This window comes from Lupinus angustifolius, chromosome LG19 (genome assembly GCF_001865875.1).
Source record: "Lupinus angustifolius cultivar Tanjil chromosome LG19, LupAngTanjil_v1.0, whole genome shotgun sequence".
Classification (NCBI taxonomy): Eukaryota; Viridiplantae; Streptophyta; class Magnoliopsida; order Fabales; family Fabaceae; genus Lupinus; species Lupinus angustifolius.
The window spans coordinates 18,037,454-18,062,569 of NC_032027.1; the positions used below are offsets into that span (position 1 = coordinate 18,037,454).

A 25,116-nucleotide genomic window follows, 5' to 3' on the forward strand; every position below is an offset into this window, starting at 1 on the left:
CCGTTTTAAAACAGGCAGGACACTGAATTTTGTCCCAAATGCGAGCATGCCCGTGCCCGCTTAAATTTTTTCAGCCACGAGCTAAACGGTCGGGCGGCCCGTTTTGCCATCTCTACTCTAGTATGCTTGTCTGTTTGTCTGCACTTCCTCTTTGTGGCATGTATATACTCTTAGGCTGAGTAGGATCTAAACCTACCTGGCTTGACCCAATCATGATCGGGTCTGAATATGGTTGTGTTTTATTAAGTCTAAGGCTGAGTTTGGGCTCAAATATTAGACTTATTTAATATTTAGAGCCGAGTAAGAGTCAAACATGACTTAGCTTGATCGGTCCTAAGTGTTTTGTTTACTCAAAGTTTTCGTACTTCTTTTTTAACTACAATACATCAATTGACAATCATAGTTAATTATACACATGGCATGATGATATTGAGCTCTTTTATGAGGATTATTATTATTGGTAGCTATTTTAGTCATGATCTATACATTATCAGTATAAAGATTTATACATAGTTAGTATATCATTCACTAATAATTTTTTTGAAAAGTCAATAATAATTAAAAATAAATATAAATTGTGAATAATAAAACATATATTTTTTTCTCAAAATTTTAATGAATAAAGTAAGAATGCAAACAAATCTTATAACGTAAGTGGATACCCTAAAAGTATTGTAGACATATTATGTTATGAATTTGTTTAAGATTTGTTTGAAATCTCGAGAGAATGAAATAGGGATCGAAAGCCCAAGCCCAAGCCCTAGATATAAAAGAAAACGTATTCTCTATAATTCCTTACCCTTCTCTACCGTTTTCTCTCACTCTCAGGTTCATATCAATTCTATTTTTCCTCTTTTTTTCAATTCCATCTCATTACCGTTTTTCTTCTTTTATTCATTTTTAGATCTCTAACTTATCTCTATTTCAACAAGATACTACTCTCTCTCTATTCTATTCTTATAATTCTTTGGATTTAGTTTCTGTTCTTTAATTTATTTCTCGTGAAATTGATTTTTTTATCAGGTTAGTTCTCGATTTCACATGGCGAGAAAACACAGTGGTGAATCGAGCGAAGAAGAATATGTGAGAAAGCATAGTAGAAAACAACAAAATAGCGACTCCAGTGAGGACGATGTGAGAGATAGATATCATAATCGTAAAACTAGTCATCGTCGTCACAGGTATAATACTGATTCCGAAGGGTCGGAGGAAAAGTATAGAAACAAGGCTAAGAGGGATACTAGGATTCGTCGTGACCATAAAGATGACAGGGGTAGAAGTGTCAAGGTACTTGAGGAAGAGGGGCGCAAGAGTAAGCAAAGGGAAATAAAAGAAACTGAGAATTCTGCAGAGGAGAACGGGAAGAGTAAAGATCGGGAAAGGAAGGATGACTCTCAATCTTCGGAGGAAGAGGGCCAGATTGTGAGTAATAGGAAGGTTAGGGAAGACAGGGGTGAGAGATCACTTCAGCATAGAAGAGAAGAAGCTGAAGTTGATGATGCTCCTCTTGGTATTAGAGAATCTTACCCAAGGTCCAATGTGGATGGCAGGCAAGTGGAGAAAGACAGACATAAACCACGAGACATGGCCTATGGGGGTGATAGAAGGCGTGGAGGTGAGGACAATAGACATGAAATCAGAGATCGCCGTGAGCGTCATGATTTGGAGGAAGATGATAGGGAACTGGTCAGGAAATCAGAAAGAGAAGGGGAAAGGGAAAGGAGAAGGGTTAGGGACCGGGAAAGGGGAAAGGATAGGGAAAGAGAAAGAGAAAGGAGGAGTGTAGTTGGAAAGGATGGTGACAGTGACAGGGATCGTTGGGATAAGGATAGGAGCAAGCAGAGTGAAGAAAGTAGGAAGGAAGAGAATGATGGACATGGTAGAAGAGTAGTTGAAAATACAAAACAGCCAACCATCCCGGAAGGTAAGGTGAATGGTGGTGATTCAACTAATTCGGGCAAGAGCGGAGGTGTTTACATTCCTCCTTTTAAGTTGGCTCGGATGATGAAACAAGTTGAGGACAAAAGCAGTGTTGAATATCAACGACTAACATGGGATGCTCTAAGAAAGAGCATTAATGGACTTGTGAACAAGGTTAATGCTACCAACATAAAAAATATAATTCCGGAGCTATTTGCGGAGAACTTGATTAGGGGAAGAGGTCTTTTCTGTCGGTCATGTATGAAGTCACAGATGGCATCTCCGGGATTCACGGATGTTTTCGCTGCATTGGTTGCTGTTGTGAACACCAAGTTTCCTGAGGTGGGGGATCTCTTGCTAAGAAGGATTATCTTGCAGCTGAAGAGAGCTTATAAGCGGAATGACAAGGTTTGCAACGAACTGCTAGTTTAATGTGCAGTTTATTTCTTAGATCATTGTTATGTTTCAATTTAATAACATTTGATTTTTTAATTGTATATTTCATTTTATTTGCAGCCTCAATTGCTCGCTGCTGTTAAGTTTATAGCACATCTGGTGAATCAGCAAGTGGCTCATGAGATCATTGCTTTAGAGTTACTCACAGTTTTACTGGAGAAGCCTACCGATGATAGTGTTGAAGTAGCTGTGGGATTCGTCACCGAATGTGGTTCAATACTGAGTGATCTCTCTCCCAAAGGCCTTCATGGTGTGTATTCCTTTCCTTTGTACTATATGCAATAGTGCGCGTAGTAGGTTTTTTATTTGTAAATATGATCACGACCTTGCCATGTTACATCAAAAATCCATTTTCACTGCTTCATGGTTTGAATATTTTATCAAAGCATGGTAAAGCCATGCAAATGGTATTTGGATTAAGATGTACCTTTGCAAGAATGGAAGAGAGTGGAATCAAGGGTTTAAAGATTCCATGTTCATGAAATGAACATAAATGGAATTGATATTCTTCAGAGGTTGTGTTAGAGTTTGAGGATAGATTAATTTAAATCAAAAGGTAGATCTAAGTTGAATAGGAGGAACATTTGATGAATTTTTTTGCAATACAAAGAATGAAATTTAGTCTGTTTGGGTGCTGTAAGTGGTTTAACATTGTACCAAATCATTTTTTTAACTTTGTGTATGGCTTGTATGTTGTAACTTTTATTTAAACTATCGAAGTTGTATTATCATCATTTATTACTAAAAACACAGTGTAAAGTTTTGTAACTTGTATTAACTTGATACTGAGAAGTATGTTTTTCTAGCCAGTTACTATTCTTAAAACAAAAAAACAATTATGCATTGCTAACCATAGGCACCCAGGTCATACTTGTATAGGTTCTTCCATGCTTGCAAAAATATTCAAATGCAAGACACTTGTGATGCTTAAGTTCAATTGCAGTCCTTGATATTTCTGTTAATTGAGATTTTTAATTTTGAAGGTATCTTTGAGCGTTTCCGTGGAATTCTCCATGAAGGAGAAATTGACAAACGTGTTCAGTTTCTGATTGAGGGCCTATTTGCAATAAGAAAAGCCAAGTTTCAGGTATGATTATTTTATATAGTAATATTATTTTTGTAAGGGACAGCACATTAATGTTCAAACAGTTTAATGGACTAGATTGAAATTGACATGCTTTATGATGGTCTGAATTTGCAGGGCTATCCTGCTGTTCGTCCCGAACTGGACCTTGTGGAGCAAGAAGATCAGTTAACCCATGAAGTCTCCTTGGATGAGGAAATAGATCCAGAGATTTCCCTTGGTACATTTTTCATGATTTGAAGTTTAAATTTGTTTCTACTATCTTGATTGATCAACCCGTGGCAGTATCACATTGTGAATTCATTATCTGCCATTTTTTTCTCAGATATATTCAAGCCAGACCCAAATTTCCCAGAGAATGAGAAGCGTTATGAAGATTTGAAGAAAACAATACTGGGTGAGGAATCTGAGGATGAAGACGGTTCTGAGGCAGGGTCAGATGAAGATGATGAATCTGATGACGATAATGAATCTGATGACGAGGATGAGGAAAGTATGCAAATAAAAGATGAAACGGAGACAAATCTTATCAACCTGCGAAGAACAATTTACTTAACAATCATGTCCAGCGTAGATTTTGAAGAAGCTGGCCATAAGCTTTTGAAAATCAAGCTAGAGCCTGGTCAAGAGGTGAGTTTGGAACTTCTGCAGGCCGTTACTGCCCTGTTGCCAAAACTATTGGTCTGCTTCCTTTTTCTTTGTATTCTAAGCTAATATTTGTTTGGCGAACTTTGAATTGAAATTTTAATAATATGGAAGATCTTTCTAATTATCTGATAAAACAAGTAATATATTTTTTTAATTTTTTGTGTAAATTTATTGAAAAATCAAAATGCTTTCTTTCTCAGTCTCTCCCCTGCTTATTGCCATCAAGGTACTTCTCACTTGAACTCTACCTGGGAAGCCGTTTATATATATTTGTGCTTGTTTTTCTTCATATCGCGCTATAAATCTATTTCATTTGGGTACAAAATTACTTGATTCTTTTGTTTCATGATTACCTTATTTTGGTGTTGGTTTAAAAAGTAGGACTCCAGTAACAGCATGTCTGACTTCTAAAAGCGTAAACTGCATTTATGTTATTAGTTACTCGGAATGTATACCATTTCCAGCCTCTGATAAGTTTATTTGATTCATGGCAGATGGAACTATGCATCATGCTTTTGGAGTGTTGCAGTCAAGAGAGAACTTACCTACGATATTATGGTCTGCTAGGGCAGCGTTTCTGCATGATCAACAAAGTACATCAAGAAAATTTTGAGAAGTGCTTTGTGCAGCAGTACTCAATGATTCATCGACTTGAAACAAATAAACTGCGGAATGTGGCGAAGTTTTTTGCTCATTTACTTGGTACAGATGCTCTGCCTTGGCATGTTTTATCATATATACGCTTGACTGAGGAGGACACAACTTCTTCTTCGCGTATCTTTATTAAGATCCTTTTCCAGGTACTAAGTGGAATGAAACTCAAATCTCAACATTCCTCCTTTTTTCTCCATCTGTCTGCATTATCATTTCAAAATGTTTCAGTTGAGTATTAGAAACATGTAGATTATATTTTTAGACGTGCTGAAACATGTTGGGGCTTTGTCTTGTTTGCTTAAAATTATTTGGTATAAGGAATATAGCATCTGAAATGAAAAGGTTCATCTATTGAAACTTGTTTGCTGTAATATGTATGCTATGCAATTTTCTTGTTATGATGTTATTGAAGATGGGAAAAATTATGAAACGAAAATCTAGAGGACATTATGTTTGCTGTAGAGGTTAAATTATTAGTAGTTTACTTGATAAAGCTGATTGTTGCACTCATGTTTTCCATGAAAAATGATTTTGGCAGTGGTATCTTATGCTTTATGTTTTGGGTGTAGGAATTATCTGAGCATCTTGGCATCCGGCTGCTAAACGAGCGGTTAAACGATCCAACAGTGCAGGAGTCATTTGAATCTATATTCCCAAAAGATAATCCAAAGAACACACGGTTCTGCATTAACTTCTTCACGTCCATTGGGCTTGGTGGTCTTACTGAAAACCTTCGCGAGTATTTGAAAAATATGCCCCGTCTTATCATGGAACAACAGAAACAAGTTTCAGAATCAGATGATGATGAGTCAGGGAAGTCTGATTCATCCGACTCAGGAACATCCAGTTCTGAGTCAGAGTCTTCTAGCTCTGATGAAAGTGACAGGAAACGAAGAAAGCGGAGGAGAAAGTGAAGCAATTTTGTGTTATTGTTGAAGGCCCTTCCTTGCATCCACAAAACTGTTATTGGGTTCCATGGTTTGACAATTTGTTTTAAGATCATATTTATCATGTGAAACTCTCTTTCTGGCTTTGTAATTTTGTATCAATGATACTTTAGATAGAACCTATATGCTGTAGAAACTGTAGGTGAAATGCTGTGATTTCAATTTCTTACGACTCTACAATGTTGGTTAGTTTATGGTCACTTATTATTACAGCTAAAGGTTGTACCGTTACATTTTGTTAATGTTTCCTACCATAACATTTTCAATTATCTTCAAATTACTCGTCTTTGTTCTATTGGGTGGAAAGTATGGATTGCTTAGATAGGAGCTTGTATCAATGATAGAGGAATTGTGTGGATCATGCAATTCTTAAAACCTTTAATTGACACAATTGTACAGGAATAGATCCTTCAAACATGTGTTCTTAAAGTCAGACTGATCATTCACTCGGTCAGGGTATTTGGTTAGTGGTTGAACAAAGAAATTACATTTATCTCTCTTATTATAATGTATGTATATAATTCGAGATGATTCATGTAATAAATAATTAGGGGTGGTTTTGTAAGTGTAAAAATGAAAGAAGTGATTGGTGTAATTTCACTAAAACTTAGGAACTGTCGTGTAATTTAATCTTATAAATAAGTTCAAAAGGCAGATTGTTTTCCTCTCAATGATATGATTTTAATATATTTAAAAAGTAATTGAATTGACCAAGTTGAACTGGTCTAACTAACCGAGTTAGCAGTTTTATGTTTAAATTGATCAAAAGAGCGACTCAAACCAGATGAACCGACCGGTCCGAGCTCAATAAGTATGCTTCAAATGTATTAAAGTGAAACAAAATACCTCCACATGTTATATATCCTGTTAACTGATCATTTGCATAATCTAATACATATAAACTTGCATAGTTCTGCAATGATGCATGAATTTGCCCATTCCGCTTATTGTCTCTCAGATTTTGTTGTTTGAAAGGTCTAGAATGACCTAAAGATAAGGTTCACTGTCCCTAAAGAGGGACTGAAATGAGGTAATGGACAATGGAAATTCACTCAAAACAAGTGTGTGGAGGTTTCAAGTTTCATGAGAAATTGAGCTCATATCCATTGAAAGAATTGTCATGAAGTTTCATGTACTCAACTCCACTTCATAGACTCCAAAGCCAATCTGGCATTAAACTCAACCTTCTGTTATTGCAAGTTTGCAACTTTAATTCATATTAGTTACTTTGTTTAATTCAATTGCAACTTCAATGCTTCTATACTGCACATACAATATAGTCTTAAACCAAACTATAAAAATATAAAACAGTTTCTGGTTTGTAAAAATGCGAATTAAGATGACTACTAGCTTTTAAAATGATAAAATATAAATGGAGACCACAATTAGTCTTGAACTACAACCATACTTGCTCTCTCATACTCAATACAAAATAAATGTGCTCATAGTTGCAAAAAATGTTAAGCAAAATATTGGAAACAAAAATTGAAATTGAGTAATTAACCATCTATCAGATTGAAGCAACTACTGCTATGGGATATAAAGGAACTTGAAAGTCACCTATGCTATGGAGGTTCCAACTCTTCAAAAAATTTAGATATAGAATCTAAAAAGCAGCATGAAACTACTCCGCCTATAGGAACCAATACTAACTCATCATTGTGACTCTGAAGATTCTTCAATTGTTTCATTGCACAGATTAAACTGTAGATTTCTTGTTCCTGAAACTCTCCTTCATTGAGGCAAATTTCTTCTTGCACTGAACCACAGTCTTACCAGGAACAGCTGCTGCAACGCGCTCCCATCTTTGGCTAGTTTCCTTTGGGAAGGTTTTCAAAGCTTTAACCAATGCTCTCTCGTGTATGGCAGACCACACGTCTTGTTCTGTTGAACTAGAAGAAACTTCATTTGCAGTAACAGGGGCACCAGGAGAGTTCTGAGTATCAGTACTTTTGTTGCTCTGAGAATCCTCCGAGTTGTTTGTTGTTGCGGCAGCAGACCCGCTGTTTTCAGGCTGCACATCAGTTGATGCCCCTTGTATTTCATCTCTGGTTGTCAAAGGAGATGCAATCTGTGCAGCCGGCTTTCTCTTCTCGAGGAATGCATCAAAAGCTTTAGCAGAATCAGGCTTTTGGAGAAGAACTGTTTTAGTTGCCTTCATAATATCTTCCACGGATCTTCCGGTACCAATGTACTCTGAAATAACCTCCCATCTTCGTGAAGTTCCTTTAGGATATTTCAGCATTCCTTTCCTCAGTAGCTCAATCTCTTCTTTATTCCATGGTTTCTCCTTCTTCTCAATGTTGCTTAGCAAAGAAACACTGCCATTAGACTTGACAGAACCATTTTGTTGAATAGTAGGTTTCGGATCAATATTATCTTTTTTGACCACATCCGTCTCACCACCCACTGCATCTTTCAGAACTTCTGCTTGCTCCATAACCGGTTTGCCTTCTATTCTCTCACACAAACCCCTCAGCTGGTCAATAGCAAGTGACATGCAAAGCTTTTCAACATCATCCTCAGAAATTTCAAGTAAATGCTGTGACAAAATAGGTCCTGAAAGAGTTCGAAGACGTGCACGTTCCTTCCGCAGTAGCTTTTTCTCTTTCTCCTTCACCTTCTTCAGTTGCGAAGCAACTTCTGCAGCTTTTTTATCCTCCTCCTCTTTTCGTCGCCTCTCCTCTTCTGCAATTCTGGCTGCTTCTTCTTCCTGTAACTTCTTTGCTATGTGCTTAGCCTGCTTTTTCTTTTGCCTTGCAGCCTTTTCCTCTTCCTTTCTTCTCAGTATTCTTGGATCTCTCTTATAAGCATTATCAACAAGAGCACGTATCCGAACAGTTTCTTCCTTCCTAGCTTTTTCTGACAGCTTTGCATTCTGCCTTTCCATCCACCTCTTATGGTCTCGAGATTCAGCTTGCTCAAGATCAAACTCATCATCATGAGGAAACTCCCTCCAGCTTTTAAAGGAGTACCAAAAATTGTAGAAATTATCAACTTCTGTCAATGATGTATTTTCATCACCCAGTGTTGGAATTGGCTGAGTAACCGACCACCGCCCGTTCCTCATAAAAGCAGGGCCAAACACCTTGAAGAAGTCTTGTGGAGCACAGTCAGTTGGAGTATCATCATCAAACTCATCTGTGGAATCATAAATTCTTCTCTTCACAGGATCAATCAACACCTCATATGATTCCTGGATTGCCTTGAAGTGAGTTTCGATCTCATCCTTCTTTGCCTGCTTTGCGGCTTCAGTTTCCTCGGCAAGAACAAGAGCAGCCTGTTTGTCAGGGTGAAACCTCAAAGCAGTTTCACGATAGCTTTTACGTATTTGATCCTCCGTAGCAAGATACCTTAAATGTCCAAGGCCCAATAATGCATAGTGATCTTGCTGCTTGTCTCCAGAACCAGATTTCTTCTTGCTCTTGCCACTATAAGACTCAAATGAAGGGAGATAACTACTCTCCTTTTCATCAACCACTTTTTTATTATCAGCACCATCTCCATTATCTTCCTCAACACCAAGAAGTTTAAGAGCAGCAGAATGGTAAGCATGGCCAGCAGGTTCAAGTTTCAAAGCCTTGACGGGAAGACAGTTGGAAGAAACAAAAATAGGCTGCCCATCCACAAGCTCCTGAGAGTAAGTAATAAGACGGTATTTGATATGTACAGCCATAACAGTTTCCGACAGAACCACAAAATATAACTTTAGTTAATATTGATTGTAAAAACTAGCTTCCCTTCAACTCAACAACTCCCCCAAAAAGTTAACTCCTTATTAACTTGAACCTGCACTTCAAAGAAAAAATTCAATCAGTAAATCACATACCATGCCACCATGAACATAATATATCATACAGCTAAACCATTATATTGAAGAGAGAAAGGACGTTTCATTATGAGTTAATAGGGTAAGTACAATTAACATCATCTAGCAACAATAATTCATTATTTCATATAAAACCCAATAAAGAATACCTTTTTTTTCAGAAGTATGAAAACCAAAACCCTAAAAAAACTTTCAGATGTAAGAAAAAAGAGACTAATTCAGATTACCTAACCATCTCAAATGTTAACTAACCTAGCTTTGTGAGTTTCATTTACATATATACCACAACACTAGCACAAAGAAATTCAATCATCAAGCTAAATAAGATGGGAGAACAATAAATTATAAACGATAAAAAACATGAAATATGTTAAAAATATTACGGATCCAATCACATAATCATTAGCAGAAAAATCAGATAACACAATAAATAAATAAATAAAACCTAAACGGAACAAACCAAAAGGGTGACTCTTACTCGAGCAATTAGCTATAATCTGAAAAGGGTTTCAAATATAATACCCAAAGATCGAATTTTTACAGAAACCCATTGAAATCTAGCTGTAGCAAGCAACATAAGAGTATATAATGAAAATAGATAACGATTGAATGGGGTGAAAACAAAAGGGCATGATGATATTATGAACAAAGAAAGGATGAAATAGAAAAGAGAGAAGAAGAAGAAGAAGAAAAATGAAAACTTTACCGATAAAAAAAGGGGAAGAAGAAATCAGTAGGAAAGGAAGAAGGTGTTGCCGTCTGTGAAGAAGAGAGAGGAAAACCTGATTGTTGGAATGAGGTTTTATACTCACATTCAAGGGTATCAACAATTACCCTATCTCACTTTCTCACTTCTCTATTTTCTTTTTCTCCCAAAAATTAGTAAAATAAAATTATATAATCTTATTAAATATATTATAATCTAATACAACCTATTTCATCCTACCCTATCTAACATATGTTTAATCATAATCTTATTGTTCACATATATTTTATATTTATTATAAAAGGAAAAAAAATATAAATATTGACAATATATCAGTTTTATATTGTGTTATTACGTTATGTAACATTCATGTTTAATTATTATTGACTTTTAAAAAAATACAAATAAATAGTAGATAATACAATATATGGTTGCACGTTGATTTTTGGTTGCACGACTTTGTTAAAGTCGTTACTACATTTTACAGTGAAATTCCATCCACTTAATCCCAAATTTAAGTTAACTACTTTTCGACTCTGGATAAATCTGATCCATTAAATTAAGAGATCTTAACATGACTGATTTGATCATCTTATTTTAATATTATTCTGTTAACTATTTTCAAATTCATATTAGTTTGTTATTGTATTTTACTTATTTATTTATTTTAATTAATCCGAAAATCTTTATAAAAATGGATAAAATAAAATTTAATTATTTTCTATACAGAACATTCAAGATTTCAAATAACCGAAATAAATAAATAGAAAGACATTTTTTCTCTTTTTTTTTAAGAAAACAAATGTGGGCTCATAGTGGCCCATAACTAATGCAAATTTTTATTTTCTAAAACAATATTTTTTTGTGAATTAATTTAATTTGGTTTTGAACTTTTTGTTAACATAATCATTTAGATTTAGGAAATCTAACGACCTTGATTTATTTATTATTATTTTTAAATTTTCAGTTAACCCAATCACTTAGATTTAAGAACATTATCAACATAGATTTAGTATTATTATATAGATTTAGTATTATTATTTTGAATTATTGGTTAACCTAATCACTTAGATTTAATATTTTTATTTTTGAATTATCAATTAACCTAATCACTTAGATTTATTAATCTTATCAACATAGATTTAGAATCATTATTTGTTATATTTTCGGTTAACCCGGTCACTTAGATTTAAGAACCTTATCAATATAGATTTAGTATTATTATTTGTTACATTTTTTCTTTTTTACTTTTTTGTAAAATGAAGCTCCTAAAAATATGTTCCAAGTATTTTTTTTAATTTCTCCAGTTTAATTAATTTCGAAAATAATTATAAAAACTTCATAAAATGGTTTTAGTTATTTTTATTCATTAAAATTAAGTAAAGTCATTTTACTTTTTTATTTAAAACATTTTGGGCATTTTCTGGATCAGACAAAAATGAGTGTTAATATATGTGTATATAAGTTTTTTTACACTAATAATACATGCATATTACACTCTTATTAGAATCTCACATATAAATTTATAGTGAAACAAATAAATATGATAAGCTATAAAAATGAGGAAAATATATATGGAGAGAAGATGTAAAAAATTATATTTTAATAATCATTGTCTTTTAAATACTAATAATGTAAATACATATTAAATATTGTTTTGATTGTATATAGATATGGCAAAATAGACCGCTCAATGTGTTTAGTTCATGCCCGCAAAAATTTAAGTGGACATACCTGCCCATATTATCTTAACAGATAAAATTTAATGTTCTGCCCATTTTAAAACATGCTAATAGGCATACAGGCGGCCTGCGAACATTATTCGATAATTAAAATAAATAAATACAAATAAATTAAATAAAGTAGTTGAAGATAAAAAAATTAACAAAAACTTTGATATTTTGTAAAAAGTTGAACAACATTAGATTATAATTTTTTAGGGACTAAAAATCATATTACATCATAATTGATTTAAAATTTTATTAACTTTTTTCTTAAATAATGTCTATAGGCCGCCCATATTGTCCAATGGAAATGTCCATGGACTAGGCAGACAAAATTTGTATGTCTCACCTACAAAAAAATACAGGCTATGTGGATGCACCCTTAGATATTTTCCATTTTGCCATCTAAAAATCTTTAGAATAATTGTGCATAAATATTACATTTTAAACAATGAGATGACATACTTCTATTCAATTTTTTTTATGGTCACTTATGTAACTACATCAAATTAGACTTGATGAATTAATATTATAGTTGACCTTAAGGTTTGTGCGAGATGAGTTTTGGTGGAAAATAAGAAAAATTGAAAAGTTGAGAGTCATAAAATACATTGGTGAAATGATTTTGAAATCTATTTTTTCCCTTTTTACCCTTCCAGAATTCAACTCCTAGACAGATTCATAAATAGTTATGGTGGCAGAATTGGTAATGAGGTAAATGAATTGGTTGTTGGAGCTTGGTTGGGACTGCTATTGATATGAGCCAGGAAGAAGTAGTTATTTAATTTTAGTTAGCATGAAAATGCAATAATTTGAATGAAGTGTGATTGCTTGATTGTGTTCACTAAGATGGAAAGTAGAATGCAGGTTTGAATTGAAAGACAAATGATTATCTCTGAGTTCCTCATTCATAAGTCACCTTCACTTATAACAAACCCACACTTTTATTTATTTCTTTTTTCTGAAGCCAAGCTCCACATTCAGAACTAACATGTTCCTCGGCCCAAGCCCAGAAGGTAACAAACCTTAATTCATAATTTCATTCAAAAACCAAAGTGTGAGGTCAATAAAACGGGTCAAAAGTGAGGGATAAACTAATTGAATATTTGTGTAAGAAGTTTGACAAAATAATTTTCTATTTCTCTAAACAATATAATTGGGAATTTTCACTTCTAGAAACATATTTCATCGATATTTTCATAAATGAAATTTCATTTTCTGTACTCTTTCTTTTTGTTTTTTTCACCATTAAGTGTGGTGTCTGTCACTATGTTGAGTTATCATATCAATCTATTTAGGAATACTTTCACTAAATTGGTACCTCTTTTATTTCATGGAACATTGCCAAAATACTTTTGTTGGTAATTGTGAACATATATCTAAATTTCATTCGTCTCCTTAGTTTTTTTGTTGCTATTTCGAGCGGTATCAATATGTTATTGTGTCTGGATATCTTATGATCTTATCCATCTCTTTCAGAAAAGTTTGGCTAAATAAATATTACATGCTTATTTATATAAAAATACGGATCAATCCAAAACAAAATGCTTTCTTTGGTATTTGTGAACATAGATCCATTTTTTATTAGGCCTCTTGTTCTTTTCCCATTTCGAATGCTATCAGGATATTTTATCCATCTCTATCAGAAAATATTCATTAAAATGTTCACTAATAATGGGAGCATGAGAGAGTATGATATGAGCAGAGAATGAGACTCATAGGATGATCTGTTGATTAAGATGAATAGTTCAAGAAAATGAGTAAAGGAAATTGTAATTTGCTACAATAAAATACTAATATTTGTCGATAGAAAATAGAGTACAATAAACTCTCATCATGTTCAATGTTTGACAAACTAAGCAATGATAACTTTCATACATGAGCCACAAATTGAGCACTGAAAAGTTGTCCTTAGAATCGTTCAGTTTCTCAAGGGTAATCTTAGTCCAAACATATTACTTTCTCACAACTGTGATCTCCAGCTTCATGAATGGTGCGACTCCAACTGGGCTAGTTGTCCTCTTACACGTCACTTTGTTACTAATTGGCTGGTCCAAGTTGGTCAATCCCCTATCTCTTGGGAAATAAAGAAACAATACATTGTTTCTCGATTGTCGGTTGAAGCTGAGTATGGATTCATGACAACTACTACATGCAAGTTCAAATGGTTAAAATGAATTCTTTCCAACCTTGACATTGATACCAAACCTATGATTCTTCACTATAATAGTCAAACGGTCTTGCACTCGCTAAAAAAGAGACCTAAATTGATATTGTCTACTTCTTAATGTTCAAAATAGGAAATGAAGCAAAACAAAATACTTTCCGGTAGTTGTGAGCATAGATCCAATTTTCATATTAACAAATGTGTAACATCTCTCCATCAATGTAATGTTACTTAAAAATTACATATTAACAAATATAACATCATTATCTAAGAAAATAATAGGCAAAGAAATATATTTAATTATTATTATATATCTAAAAATTGAGAATTTGGATATTTCATTGTCTATATTTGAATTCAATCAATGGTAAGTTTCAAAATCTTTAGTCCCACTATCTTTGAGTCAAAAAACATGAACTCAAACCCATTCATCACAAAGATTATTGATGAATAACAACGAATTCTACTCATTACCGTCCCTAGATAAAACATGGTCTATGCAGAGGAATAGTAGGACAAAATTTTGAAGATATATAGTAATAAATAAATTTATTTGTGAAAAATATATATGAAAGGTTAGACTATAGAGAGAAGGAAAGTGGTGAAAGTTAATGCCTTTGCAGTTCCTGACATATTAGCAACTGGGATTTGTATATTTTATTAAACTCATAGTGAAGTTATGATCCATTCCTATTAACAAGTTTTGGTCTCTGTCACCTTACCTGGCTATCACTTTTGCTTAGTTGGCTACTGCCATTCTATTTTTTATTCTCTTTTTTTTTAATATTCCAATATTCTTTTAATCGTTTCTCACATTATAGGGAAGACACGATTTTGAAACTATTTTGTTTAATAACATATCACTTTAAAAGGAAAAGAATAATATTGGTGTTATATATTCTATTCCATTCCATGTATAGAAAATATTCCAGATATAAAAAGATCAAAATAAGATATAAGATGCAGTATATATCATATATGAACATCAATAGAAGGAAGATATCGAAATTTTCACTGTCAATCGTTGAGTTTTAATTGTTTTCAATATTGTCATACATAGAAAGAAAACCTATACAATCAAACTCTCTCAGTCTGCTAAGTCCCTTTGGACCAAAATCAAACTGTAAATTAATCAATCACATAACAAAAACCTTCAAATTAAACTAAAGAAATCAACATGTTCAAAAGAGAATTGAAGGAGAGAAGAAAGAAAGAAATGCATGAGTAGAGCAACATGGTGTAAGAAATTAAATTGTGATGAGCATCCATGCATTTTCAAAGCACTCACTTTATGATAAATTCAACTTTCAATCTGCAAAAAAACAACCCAATAAACACTAACATCCTTAATAGACTAGAATGCAAAAAAATGCAAGGGGTAAGTAAAAAAGGTTCTAAACTATGGCTGGTAACAGCAATAATGTAGTTGTAGGTTGTCCCATTTGAGGTTACTTTGACCGCATCTTCTTGTAATTGTCCTTAATATTGCGGTTTTTGTGGTCATCTTGCCGCGAACCCAACCATAATTTAAAAACCTTGGGATTGAATATACACATTGAAGGTATTATTTACAGATGAAAAGCCAAACTAACCAAATAATCTCACATTCAATGAGAGCTATCAGGACCACCATCTTCTCCACTATCAGCAGGTTCATGAGATTGATGATGGTGTTGGTGTTGATGGTGATGCTGCTGCTGCTGCTGCTCCATGTGATGATGATGATTATGACTTTGGTGATCAGAATTAATGTTCAAAGCAGCACCAGCTCTAGCATAAGCATTGAGAGCAGCTAACATACCCAAGTTTGATTCAGACATAGCCAACCCAAGATGCTGAGATGGCTGTTGCTGTTGCTGCATTAACATGGAACCCAATTGTAGGGCACCCCCTCCTCCACCACCACCACGTCCTCCACCTTGGAATTCAACCCCTCCACCTTGAAGATTAAACCTTGGCATAAAATGCACTGGATTCACACCACCAACACCACCACCGCCGCTACCTGAGGCGGTAAAAGGCCACATCTGATGTGTATCTGAAGAAGGAGCAGCAGTGACAGAAGTAGTGCCACCAGCAACAGGAAGCATCCAAATAGTACTACCAGGAGGAGGAGGAGGAGGAGTTGTGGTGGTTGTGGGTGGAGCCGCCACCGCCCACATGGCAGTTGCAGGTAACATATTAGAAGGTCGAAGAGAAGAAACTACACCACCTTGTTGGTGTTGTTGTTGTTGTTGGGATATGTTTGTTTTGAAATGTTTGGGTGAAGAAGCATTACCATCGTGATCATTTTCATTTTGCGAATTGTTACTATCATCTTTAAACAAATCTTCTCTGAACCGTTTCCTCATATAGTTGTCGCTGGACTCACCAGCACTGGTACCAAGAATTGGCTCACCGGTTAATAGGCTATGATGCTGAAACCCTAACATCGGTGTGTGGTGGAACGCTTCCTCATAAGGGTGGTGGTGAGCGAGTGCCAAGGCTCCATGAAACGCGTGCGGTGCCGATTTAGAGGCCGGAGCGGAGAGCGTGGTCCCGGTGGTGCGAATGGACAAGTTGAGGGTGGAGAAATTAGCAGGGATAGTTCCAGTACCAGTGGCGGCGATGATGGCGGGCTCAGCCTGTTGTAGGAGCCACTCGATGGTCTCGCCATCGGACTTGTGTCCCAATTCTCGTGTCAATTGGAAAACCCTAGCGGCACAGGTGGCTGGCATTCGAATTCTGCGGCCTCGACCATCTACCTTGGTGTGCCTGTCCTTGGTGGATCGTTTGGGGATGGTGGAGATGGATAGTTGGGGTTCAGATCTGGGTAGTTGATGAGGGATTGTTGTTGTTGTTGTTGTTGTTGTTGTTGTTGTTGAAGGAGAAGAAGAAGAATTTGAAGAAGAAGAATTAGAAGGATGGTTGATGGAGCCCATGATATGAATAGGACCCACTTGAGGTTGAGAAGGTGGGTTCTCATCAATATTTTCATTCTTCTTCTTCTTCTTGCTGTTCTTGTTGTTGTTCTTGTTGTTTTGTAAATCTGATAGTTCCATTAGTTACAACAGGTAAGAGGTGGGGACTCTCTCTTTCTCTTTCTTTTTCTTCTCTTTCTCTTTCTCTTTGTCAATCTATTTTTATATTTTGTTTGTTGGGGTATCACACAAGAGGATCATTCACTCATTCACTCACTTACTCACATTCCATACATTATTTTCTTTCCTTTTATTAGAGAGTAGAGAGATAGAGATAGAGATAGAAACAAAGTTGCAAGTGAGACTGAGTTTGTTTGCAAGGAAAGGAAAATGAGAACAGAAGGGCACTCGTGGGGTCTCGTAAAAGGGATGCCTCAAAAAATCACTCACTGCAAATCTGCAATCTTATCTATCCATCCTCAAAGTCAATAACTCTTTTTTTCTCTCTCTTGCTTTCACACTATTCTTACTTTCTTACTCTTACCAAACCCATCAAAATATCAAATATCAACTCCATTTCAATAACAGTGGGCGCAAAAAAGATACACATACACATTCTAACAATATGTAATAACCTAATTTCCTTTACCAATCAAATTCAAATATAATAATGCAAAAAGTGCTACATCTAAATCAGATATTCATATATAATATTAATTTATATTTATAAATGCACTTAGTCTAAATGTCTCTAAAACTATAAATATTTTACTCTCTACGTAAAGTTTTGAAGTTATGAATAGTAGATGATATGTCGAAAATGTAAATAAAAAGAGTTGGATTATGATTATAGACATTACATTAGAGAGGAAAGTGCAGTGTAGTCCAGTCCAGCTGAGATAGATAGGTAAGACAGCAGAGGTGGGCATCAGATAAAGGCATCTAATGTACCACGACAGCTCATACAAACAATTGAACAAACACACCCCTATATTTTCTATCTTTTTTATTTTGTTTTTTTCCTTCCTTATTTTATGTCTTTTCCTTATTATATATACTTTTCATTTTCCTTTTTCTAATGGTCAATTTTGGTTGGACACCCTGGCTTTTTTCTTAACTGGAGAAACTGCATTCACATAATTGCCCTTCATCACTTCTTTGCATAAATGTTGTCTCTCTCACTAATTTGGACCAACACAAAAATCCTATAACAAAATATTATTAACCGTTTGCTTTCACACTTGAACTCTAAAATTTGTTGTCTAAAAAGGAAGGATCAAGCTAAGAAAAGCAGAGACAAATATTATATACATGTGAATAGTTCTCAATTAGTATGAATCATAATTTTGAATCATAAAAACTCTAGATTAAAAGTTGATTTACAATGTTAAGGGGGTTAAATTAAATCTTGGGGAATAAACTTAAAGAAAGAGAGACCCAAATTGTTCTAAGAGATAACTTTTTCTACTACCATTTTATTTCACTGCATTTATCATACAATTTTAGTATTAGAAATAAGATCAAATGATCAATATTATTGTAGTCTCATATATACTATAAAAAATTATATATTAAATACTATTATTTATTACAACTCCTAAATAAAAGTTATTCACATATATTGATAAATAATTACATTACTAATACAGACCCATTAAAGTGTATATGTCACAGGATCAAAACATTAAAATGGTAAGAATAGTATCATCTCTTTATCAAAAGAAAAAACCTCAACTTTTATGTTATTTAATTGTGTTTCTTTTATTAAAATTTATATCATATCCTAAATTATATATAATGTTTGTAATTAAAATGCTTAACCCAAGATGTCGAAAAATAGTGATTATTTGAGTGGATTTTATTTATACCAACACAATAATTTCCCTTCAAGCTCCTAACATAAAATTTAAAAAATTCAACCATGATATTTTTGAATTATTCCCCATTAGTTATATTTTTTAACTTTTATAATGCTTTCCAGCTGGAGAATACATTATTCATATTATTATTAGGTCAGATGAGTTCTGAATCTTTTCTGAGGTTTAATTTGTAATTTTGTTTTGTACAGATTTGTCCTGTGTCTATAATGGTGACCAGACTTATAAGTTATATGGATATTATATCATTTTTACTCTTCATATTTCCACCCACCATTATAATATTATTCATCTATTTAAAACATTTAAACAGACCAATCAAGCAATTTAAAAAACAAAAAATAATATTGACCAACCAACCAATCCAATCTGGTCCCACTTACTTTATTATACTATTTCAGATTGAACAGATAATATATCAAATATATATTAATAGTACCACACAAACCAAACCTTCATCTTTATCTCTAACCTTTAACAATATTAAATTCAACAAATCAAATGCCATTATCACTCAGATCACACTTTTAATGTAAACAATGAACTAATTAATCCCTCTTTCACTATGGTTGTCATCTCAGAAATTTGTGCAGTTAACAACAATACATGATGAGTTGTAAAAGTAATTGAAGGCATAAGTAGAGGGTAAATTTGTAAATAACCTAAAATGCCTTCTATTAATTTTACTGTAGTGTCTGCTATGTGAGACAGTGACAGTGAGAATTACTATTCATACATCATACCCTCTTTGTTTGGTTCTCCTTATTATATACAACAAAATATTATTCCTGACATAGACTTCTCCATTTTCTTCTCAAATTTCCCATTTTTTTACTAAATCTTTATGTTGTAATCATAACAAATGTGATACAAATTTGAAAAATAAATTTTGATTTCAAATACTTGTATGTAGTAATTTTGCAATTAATTAAAAATAAAAGATATGAATGAGGGTGATTAAATTAGTGGTCTCTCTCACTCTGTGTCTCTTATTTAAATCTGTGCCCCACTGCTAACAATAATTTTACATCATGTCCTATCAATGGTATTTCAGTGCCAATCTTTATTGCTTTCTGTTCCCACTTACTTTCCTTTTTTAAATAATCTAATTAACCTTTTCTTCCCTAACATAGCCACACACACACACATTCTTCTAATCAAATTAATTTAACATTGAAACTTGAAGGACTAATAATATTACTGCATGGAACACAGGAAACAAAGGGTCAACCAAAAAATGTAAAGCTGCAAAATTTGCAATACTTTTTTCAGTAATCACGGGTTGAGTCCCTTCTACTGCAAATATTGTATGTTTGCATAGCTTATCTACATTTCTTTATAATCTTATTATATATACTAGTAGTTTGAATTTCGTTATTGGTTAATGTGTATTTTTTTAAAGTGTAGTATTTCTTAAGAAGGATGGTTGAGGAAAAAAAGGAAAAATACAATAAAATATGCACTAGAATTGACCTCTACTACTCTCTTTTTATATCCCCAATTATCAACACTTAGAACTACCATCAAATAGGTAACATTTATATTCATATAAAGTGTCACCCATTTTGATATATCAAGACCATACATATACATATATTATGAAAATAATTGAGTCTACTTCTATCAAGCAAAAGTTATTTCATAGAGGACAATTGTCTATATTATTATAACTAACTCTTTAACCATACTTTCTATATATCAATATTAGTAAGAGTTTGATATTTAAGGATATTATTTTTCCTGATTTCTTATTATGGATGATTAATAATCAAATACTAACAAATTTTATGAATGATTGTAAAGCGTTTCATGACACAACAAATGTAGTGTGCATGACATCTATGTATGGTTATAAAGTTTCATAAATCAAGAAGATGTGTCTTTTAGGAAGAGGGTTAAGAAATTATTAATAAAATTTCCCTACTAATAATGTAAGGAACAATGTAGCCATTGTGGTTTGAATCTAGATATTTACGTTTGATTTGGAATATTAACAAGTACCTTCAAATTTTAGCTTTAAAAAAAAAAAATCATTGCCTTGGAGAATAATATTTCACGTATAAAAATATTTGGTTTAATTTCTAGTCGTAATTTGGTTTTCTTGATTAATAATTTTAGGCGAATCATTAAGACAACCCTTAAATTGATTAAAATACATGAAAATAAGTGATGCCGCCAAGTTGGCTAATAATAGTTGTTACAACTTTGGTATGGTATACACTTGTCATCTAAACTCGTGTGAATAACGTGGCAAATTTTTGTATTCATGAGTATAATCTATATATCGTAGGTGAAAGATTTATTATATAAGGTTAATATATTATTTACTATTTATTTATATTATTTTTCAAATAAGATTTAAGATAACCAAACATAAGTGATGATAATATAATGATAGTATATAAAATTCTTACTCTATCCATACTTGTGTTTTTTGTTCTTTTATAGTTTTGTGAGAGAGATATAAGTGAAATGAATTTGTGTGCAAGTGCAGCTCACGTGCTATTTGTAGTGTCGGCTAATCCTCATTTTTTTCATGACACGCAATTTATATATTTGTTTTGACAAGATTGGGTATTAGAACGCGATGTTGAGAGCGTGGAAATTAGTCGCCAATTTATATAATTAAGGGAAAATGCATAAAGTCTCCCAAACTTTATGTTCTTTTAACCGGTTAGTATGAATTATTTTTTTTCTAATTACTTCATAAACTTTATAAGTTAGTGAAATTTGTCTTATATAAGTCAATATAAAAATCACTGTAATTAGACTCACAACAATAATAAGAAATTATATCAAAATAACGCTTAAAATTGTCATTCAGCAATGTTCTTAGGCGCTGTCTATATGAACGCACCAAATATAAGTTTAGATTTTTTAACAACGCTTTTGAAGCGATGTAGAAAATATATATTTAATAGTGCTAACCGAAACAAACTATGTTAAATGTTTATTTTCTAAATAAGACAACATAATTCTCAAACATTCAATCAAACACATGATAACCATGTCCAACTTCACTACATTTATAATAAAAATATCATTCTGAAAACTCAATTCATAAACAATTGCATGAACTTGTCTCCCTTGGCTCAAATCCATTAACCCTGATATATTCACTAATGAAAGGGACGAAAGTGGTAAACATTTAGACGACTAATCCATAACTTTTTGTCTCTTTAACCGAAGAAATGAAAGGATTTCTTGTCAACAACAAAAAGACATAGTTCATAATATAAGAAGAATCAAATCAAATTTACAAAAAAAATAAGGATGAAAAAATAATAACCAAATACATATAGAAATTACAAATTCCTTACTTCAAAAAATAAGAGAATACAATTGGTGGTACAAAAGAATATTATCTGTTAGGGTTTTTTGATAGAATAATTTTGTAAGGGCAATGTTTATTGGTTATAATCAATTAAATACTCATTAATTATTAATATTTATCACAATTATTTTCAGATTTTTACTTTTGGTAAAGCATGATTACTTAAGTTATTTTAAGATTTTAAATAATTTTGTGCCATAGACATCTATTAATAGAAGGAGCCTAACTAACAAAGGAAATGGGCCGAAGGAAGCCCAAACAGAAACCAGCAAAATAAAAGAAATAAAGAAAAGAGAAAGGGAAAAGAAATGGGCTTGGAGACAGATACGAAAAATACAATCCCATTTGTTATGGTTCCTTGGAGCTGAAGGAAACCCATGGATATGAGAATTTAACATCCTTAAGTTATGTCACAAGCACAAGCTTCGTAGGATGTCTTCTTTCTGTCTTCTGTTATGTACTTAAAACTGAATGTGGTTGAATTACATGGCCTAAATTCAACCACGTGTTAATAGCCTAATGTACTTCCTATGCACTTTTTTATACTACCAAAGGGTATACTAATCTTTTCGAGATGCGTGACTGACTCTTTCAATAAGTGTCACTTTTAAGAATTGAACTCTTGACTATTTGATTATTTTAAAGGTATAGTGAGAACTTATATCACTAGATCAACAACTTGTCGTTTTAGTAGACGAATGTAGAAATGATGATAGATAAAATAAATGTTCTAGAGAGTGGATAAGGGGGGAAAAGGAAAACTTTTGAAAAGTGAAAATAAAGAGAGAGAAAAGGTGAGTAATGGGGCTCACTAACCAGCTAATGGGTATCCATCTCTCGTGAGAATCCTTTCCTTTGATGCAGAGGACACCTTTGGTTGTCACAAACTCTTTTGCTTTATCTCTTCTCAATAACTTTTCCATTATAATTTTCATTTTAACTCACCTCTCCAAAGCACCTTTATTCTCTAGGTACTACAAAAAGCTATGCTACTTCTACATTTCGAATCCCTCAACAGCCAAAACCTAAACTTACTAAAAATATTATTTTGCTGTTTTCAGATCCTAAATTCATGTACTTAACTCTATATAAGTTTGGGAGTAGAAAGGATCGAAAATATTTCTTTAGATCATTATTTGACATATAGTAATAATATTATATATTGATGAGATTGTGAGTAAGAATAATAACAACTGAAAAAAGAAATTCCCTTTTCTATAACACTAAACAAATCAATCCTACGTTTGATACATTTTCATCTATATATACTGAAGAAGAAGCAACAGTAGTAGTGATAGGAAGGGAAAAAATGGTTGAGTTTGATTATGAAGAGATTGTAAAAGCAACAGATAACTTCAACCCAAGAATGCTAATTGGCAAAGGAAGCCATGGATTGGTATATAAAGGTGTTATACTATTAAAACATAACAACACTTCATTGGTTGCTATAAAGAAGCCATCATCTCATAAAGGCCTTGAATCACTTCATGAAGAAAACTCCAATAAGCTCCAAAACGAGATTCAAGTTTTATCCTCTCTAAATGATGAAAACCCTCATGTAGTTAAACTCATAGGAACAAGTTATGACTCATTCAACAACAACAACAAGGTCATTGTCATTGAGTTTATGCCTAATGGCTCTCTCCATGATTGGCTTCACGATACAAAACCTAACCTTCCCACATGGCCTAAACGAGTTGAAATCGCCATGCAAATCACTCGTGCGGTGCAGTTTCTTCATGAAGGTAAGCCCTTGGTCATTCATAGAGATATCAAGTCTTGTAACATATTGTTTGATTCTCAATGGAATGTTAAGTTAGCAGATTTTGGATTAGCAATCATAGGTGGTGGAGTCCAGGCACTGACTCAACCTGCTGGGACAATAGGGTATTCTTCAAAATCTAAGCTTTATCTATTTTTTTTAATTTAACAACTTAGTGTTCATGTTTTATGATTAAGTACACATCACATGATTTATGTTTCTTTATCAATTTAGTGTTTTCCTACTCTACTTATCCCTTTTATTATTTGCTACAGATATTTGGACCCTTGTTACACCACACCTACTAAACTCAGCACCAAAAATGACATGTTCAGCTTTGGGGTTGTATTATTAGAGATCATTAGTGGTAGAAAGGCCATTGATATGTGCAACACACCAGCTTCACTAGTGGAATGGGCCATTCCATTAATAGAACAACAACATTGGTTACAAATATGTGACACAAGAATTAAGGTAATGCCTAATTACATGGTTAGCACCATCATTCATTTTCTACGTGTGGCTGCATGTTGTGTGTCACCAAATGAAGATGAACGTCCATCAGCAAGGGAAGTGATTACAGGAATGGAAGATTGTTTCATTGAACAAGTGAGGTTTCCCATTTGGGCAAGTGTTTTGAAGAAGATGGTGAGGTTTAGAAAGAGGAAGAAGGTGATAAAGAATATAGTTAGTAAGAGTAAAACACAAGTAGAATGTGAATGTAAAGTAGAAGAAGATGGTGAAGAGGTTGATAGTGATACTTATATTTCAACTGAGAAGGTAGCCATAACATTCAACCACCTTTTGGCAGATGTTACATTCAATTTGGGAAAGTAAATCCAACTTGACTCCTTGTAACTTGGTGCCTCATAGGCATATGTATGTTATTATTTGTTGGGAACAATACCTAAACCCTTAACTTTTTTTATTTTTTCTTTAAACTTTTTATCTTAGTGATTAGCCTTATAACTCTCAAAATAATTGAGATGCTTGTATTCAAGTTTTTTTGTTTGTTTCTCATTTATTGTGGTCAAGACAAAAAACAAAGTAAAGACTATAGTAAGAATAGGAAATTAGCATATATAACTACTTGATTTTGGTGATGATT

General features: G+C 33.2%; 4 protein-coding genes across 5 annotated transcripts; 2 read left to right on the forward strand and 2 right to left on the reverse strand.

Moving 5' to 3' along the window:
• On the forward strand, positions 787 to 5,972 carry LOC109334396 (pre-mRNA-splicing factor CWC22 homolog). Of its 2 annotated transcripts, XM_019570153.1 has the most exons (9): positions 787 to 828; positions 1,024 to 1,584; positions 1,624 to 2,328; positions 2,437 to 2,626; positions 3,360 to 3,463; positions 3,578 to 3,680; positions 3,786 to 4,090; positions 4,603 to 4,908; positions 5,332 to 5,676. In XM_019570153.1, exons 2-9 carry the CDS (start codon positions 1,042 to 1,044, stop codon positions 5,674 to 5,676), a joined length of 2,601 nt encoding a protein of 866 aa, XP_019425698.1. In that variant the 5' UTR covers positions 787 to 828; positions 1,024 to 1,041. The 2 variants fall into 2 exon arrangements, with proteins under 2 accessions (XP_019425698.1, XP_019425697.1); XM_019570152.1 differs by having other exon boundaries at positions 1,024 to 2,328; positions 5,332 to 5,972.
• LOC109334457 (dnaJ homolog subfamily C member 2-like) lies at positions 7,061 to 10,338 on the reverse strand. Its single transcript, XM_019570249.1, has 2 exons — positions 10,245 to 10,338; positions 7,061 to 9,498 (listed from the first exon to the last, which is right to left on the reverse strand). The coding sequence occupies exon 2, from the start codon at positions 9,383 to 9,385 to the stop codon at positions 7,409 to 7,411; it is 1,977 nt and encodes a 658-aa protein (XP_019425794.1). The 5' UTR covers positions 9,386 to 9,498; positions 10,245 to 10,338; the 3' UTR covers positions 7,061 to 7,408.
• On the reverse strand, positions 15,277 to 17,263 carry LOC109334830 (transcription factor TCP8-like). The gene is made up of 2 exons (XM_019570802.1): positions 15,728 to 17,263; positions 15,277 to 15,447 (listed from the first exon to the last, which is right to left on the reverse strand). The coding sequence occupies exon 1, from the start codon at positions 17,174 to 17,176 to the stop codon at positions 15,743 to 15,745; it is 1,434 nt and encodes a 477-aa protein (XP_019426347.1). The 5' UTR covers positions 17,177 to 17,263; the 3' UTR covers positions 15,277 to 15,447; positions 15,728 to 15,742.
• On the forward strand, positions 23,438 to 24,864 carry LOC109334080 (serine/threonine-protein kinase-like protein At5g23170). The gene is made up of 2 exons (XM_019569653.1): positions 23,438 to 24,133; positions 24,284 to 24,864. Exons 1-2 carry the CDS (start codon positions 23,556 to 23,558, stop codon positions 24,843 to 24,845), a joined length of 1,140 nt encoding a protein of 379 aa, XP_019425198.1. The 5' UTR covers positions 23,438 to 23,555; the 3' UTR covers positions 24,846 to 24,864.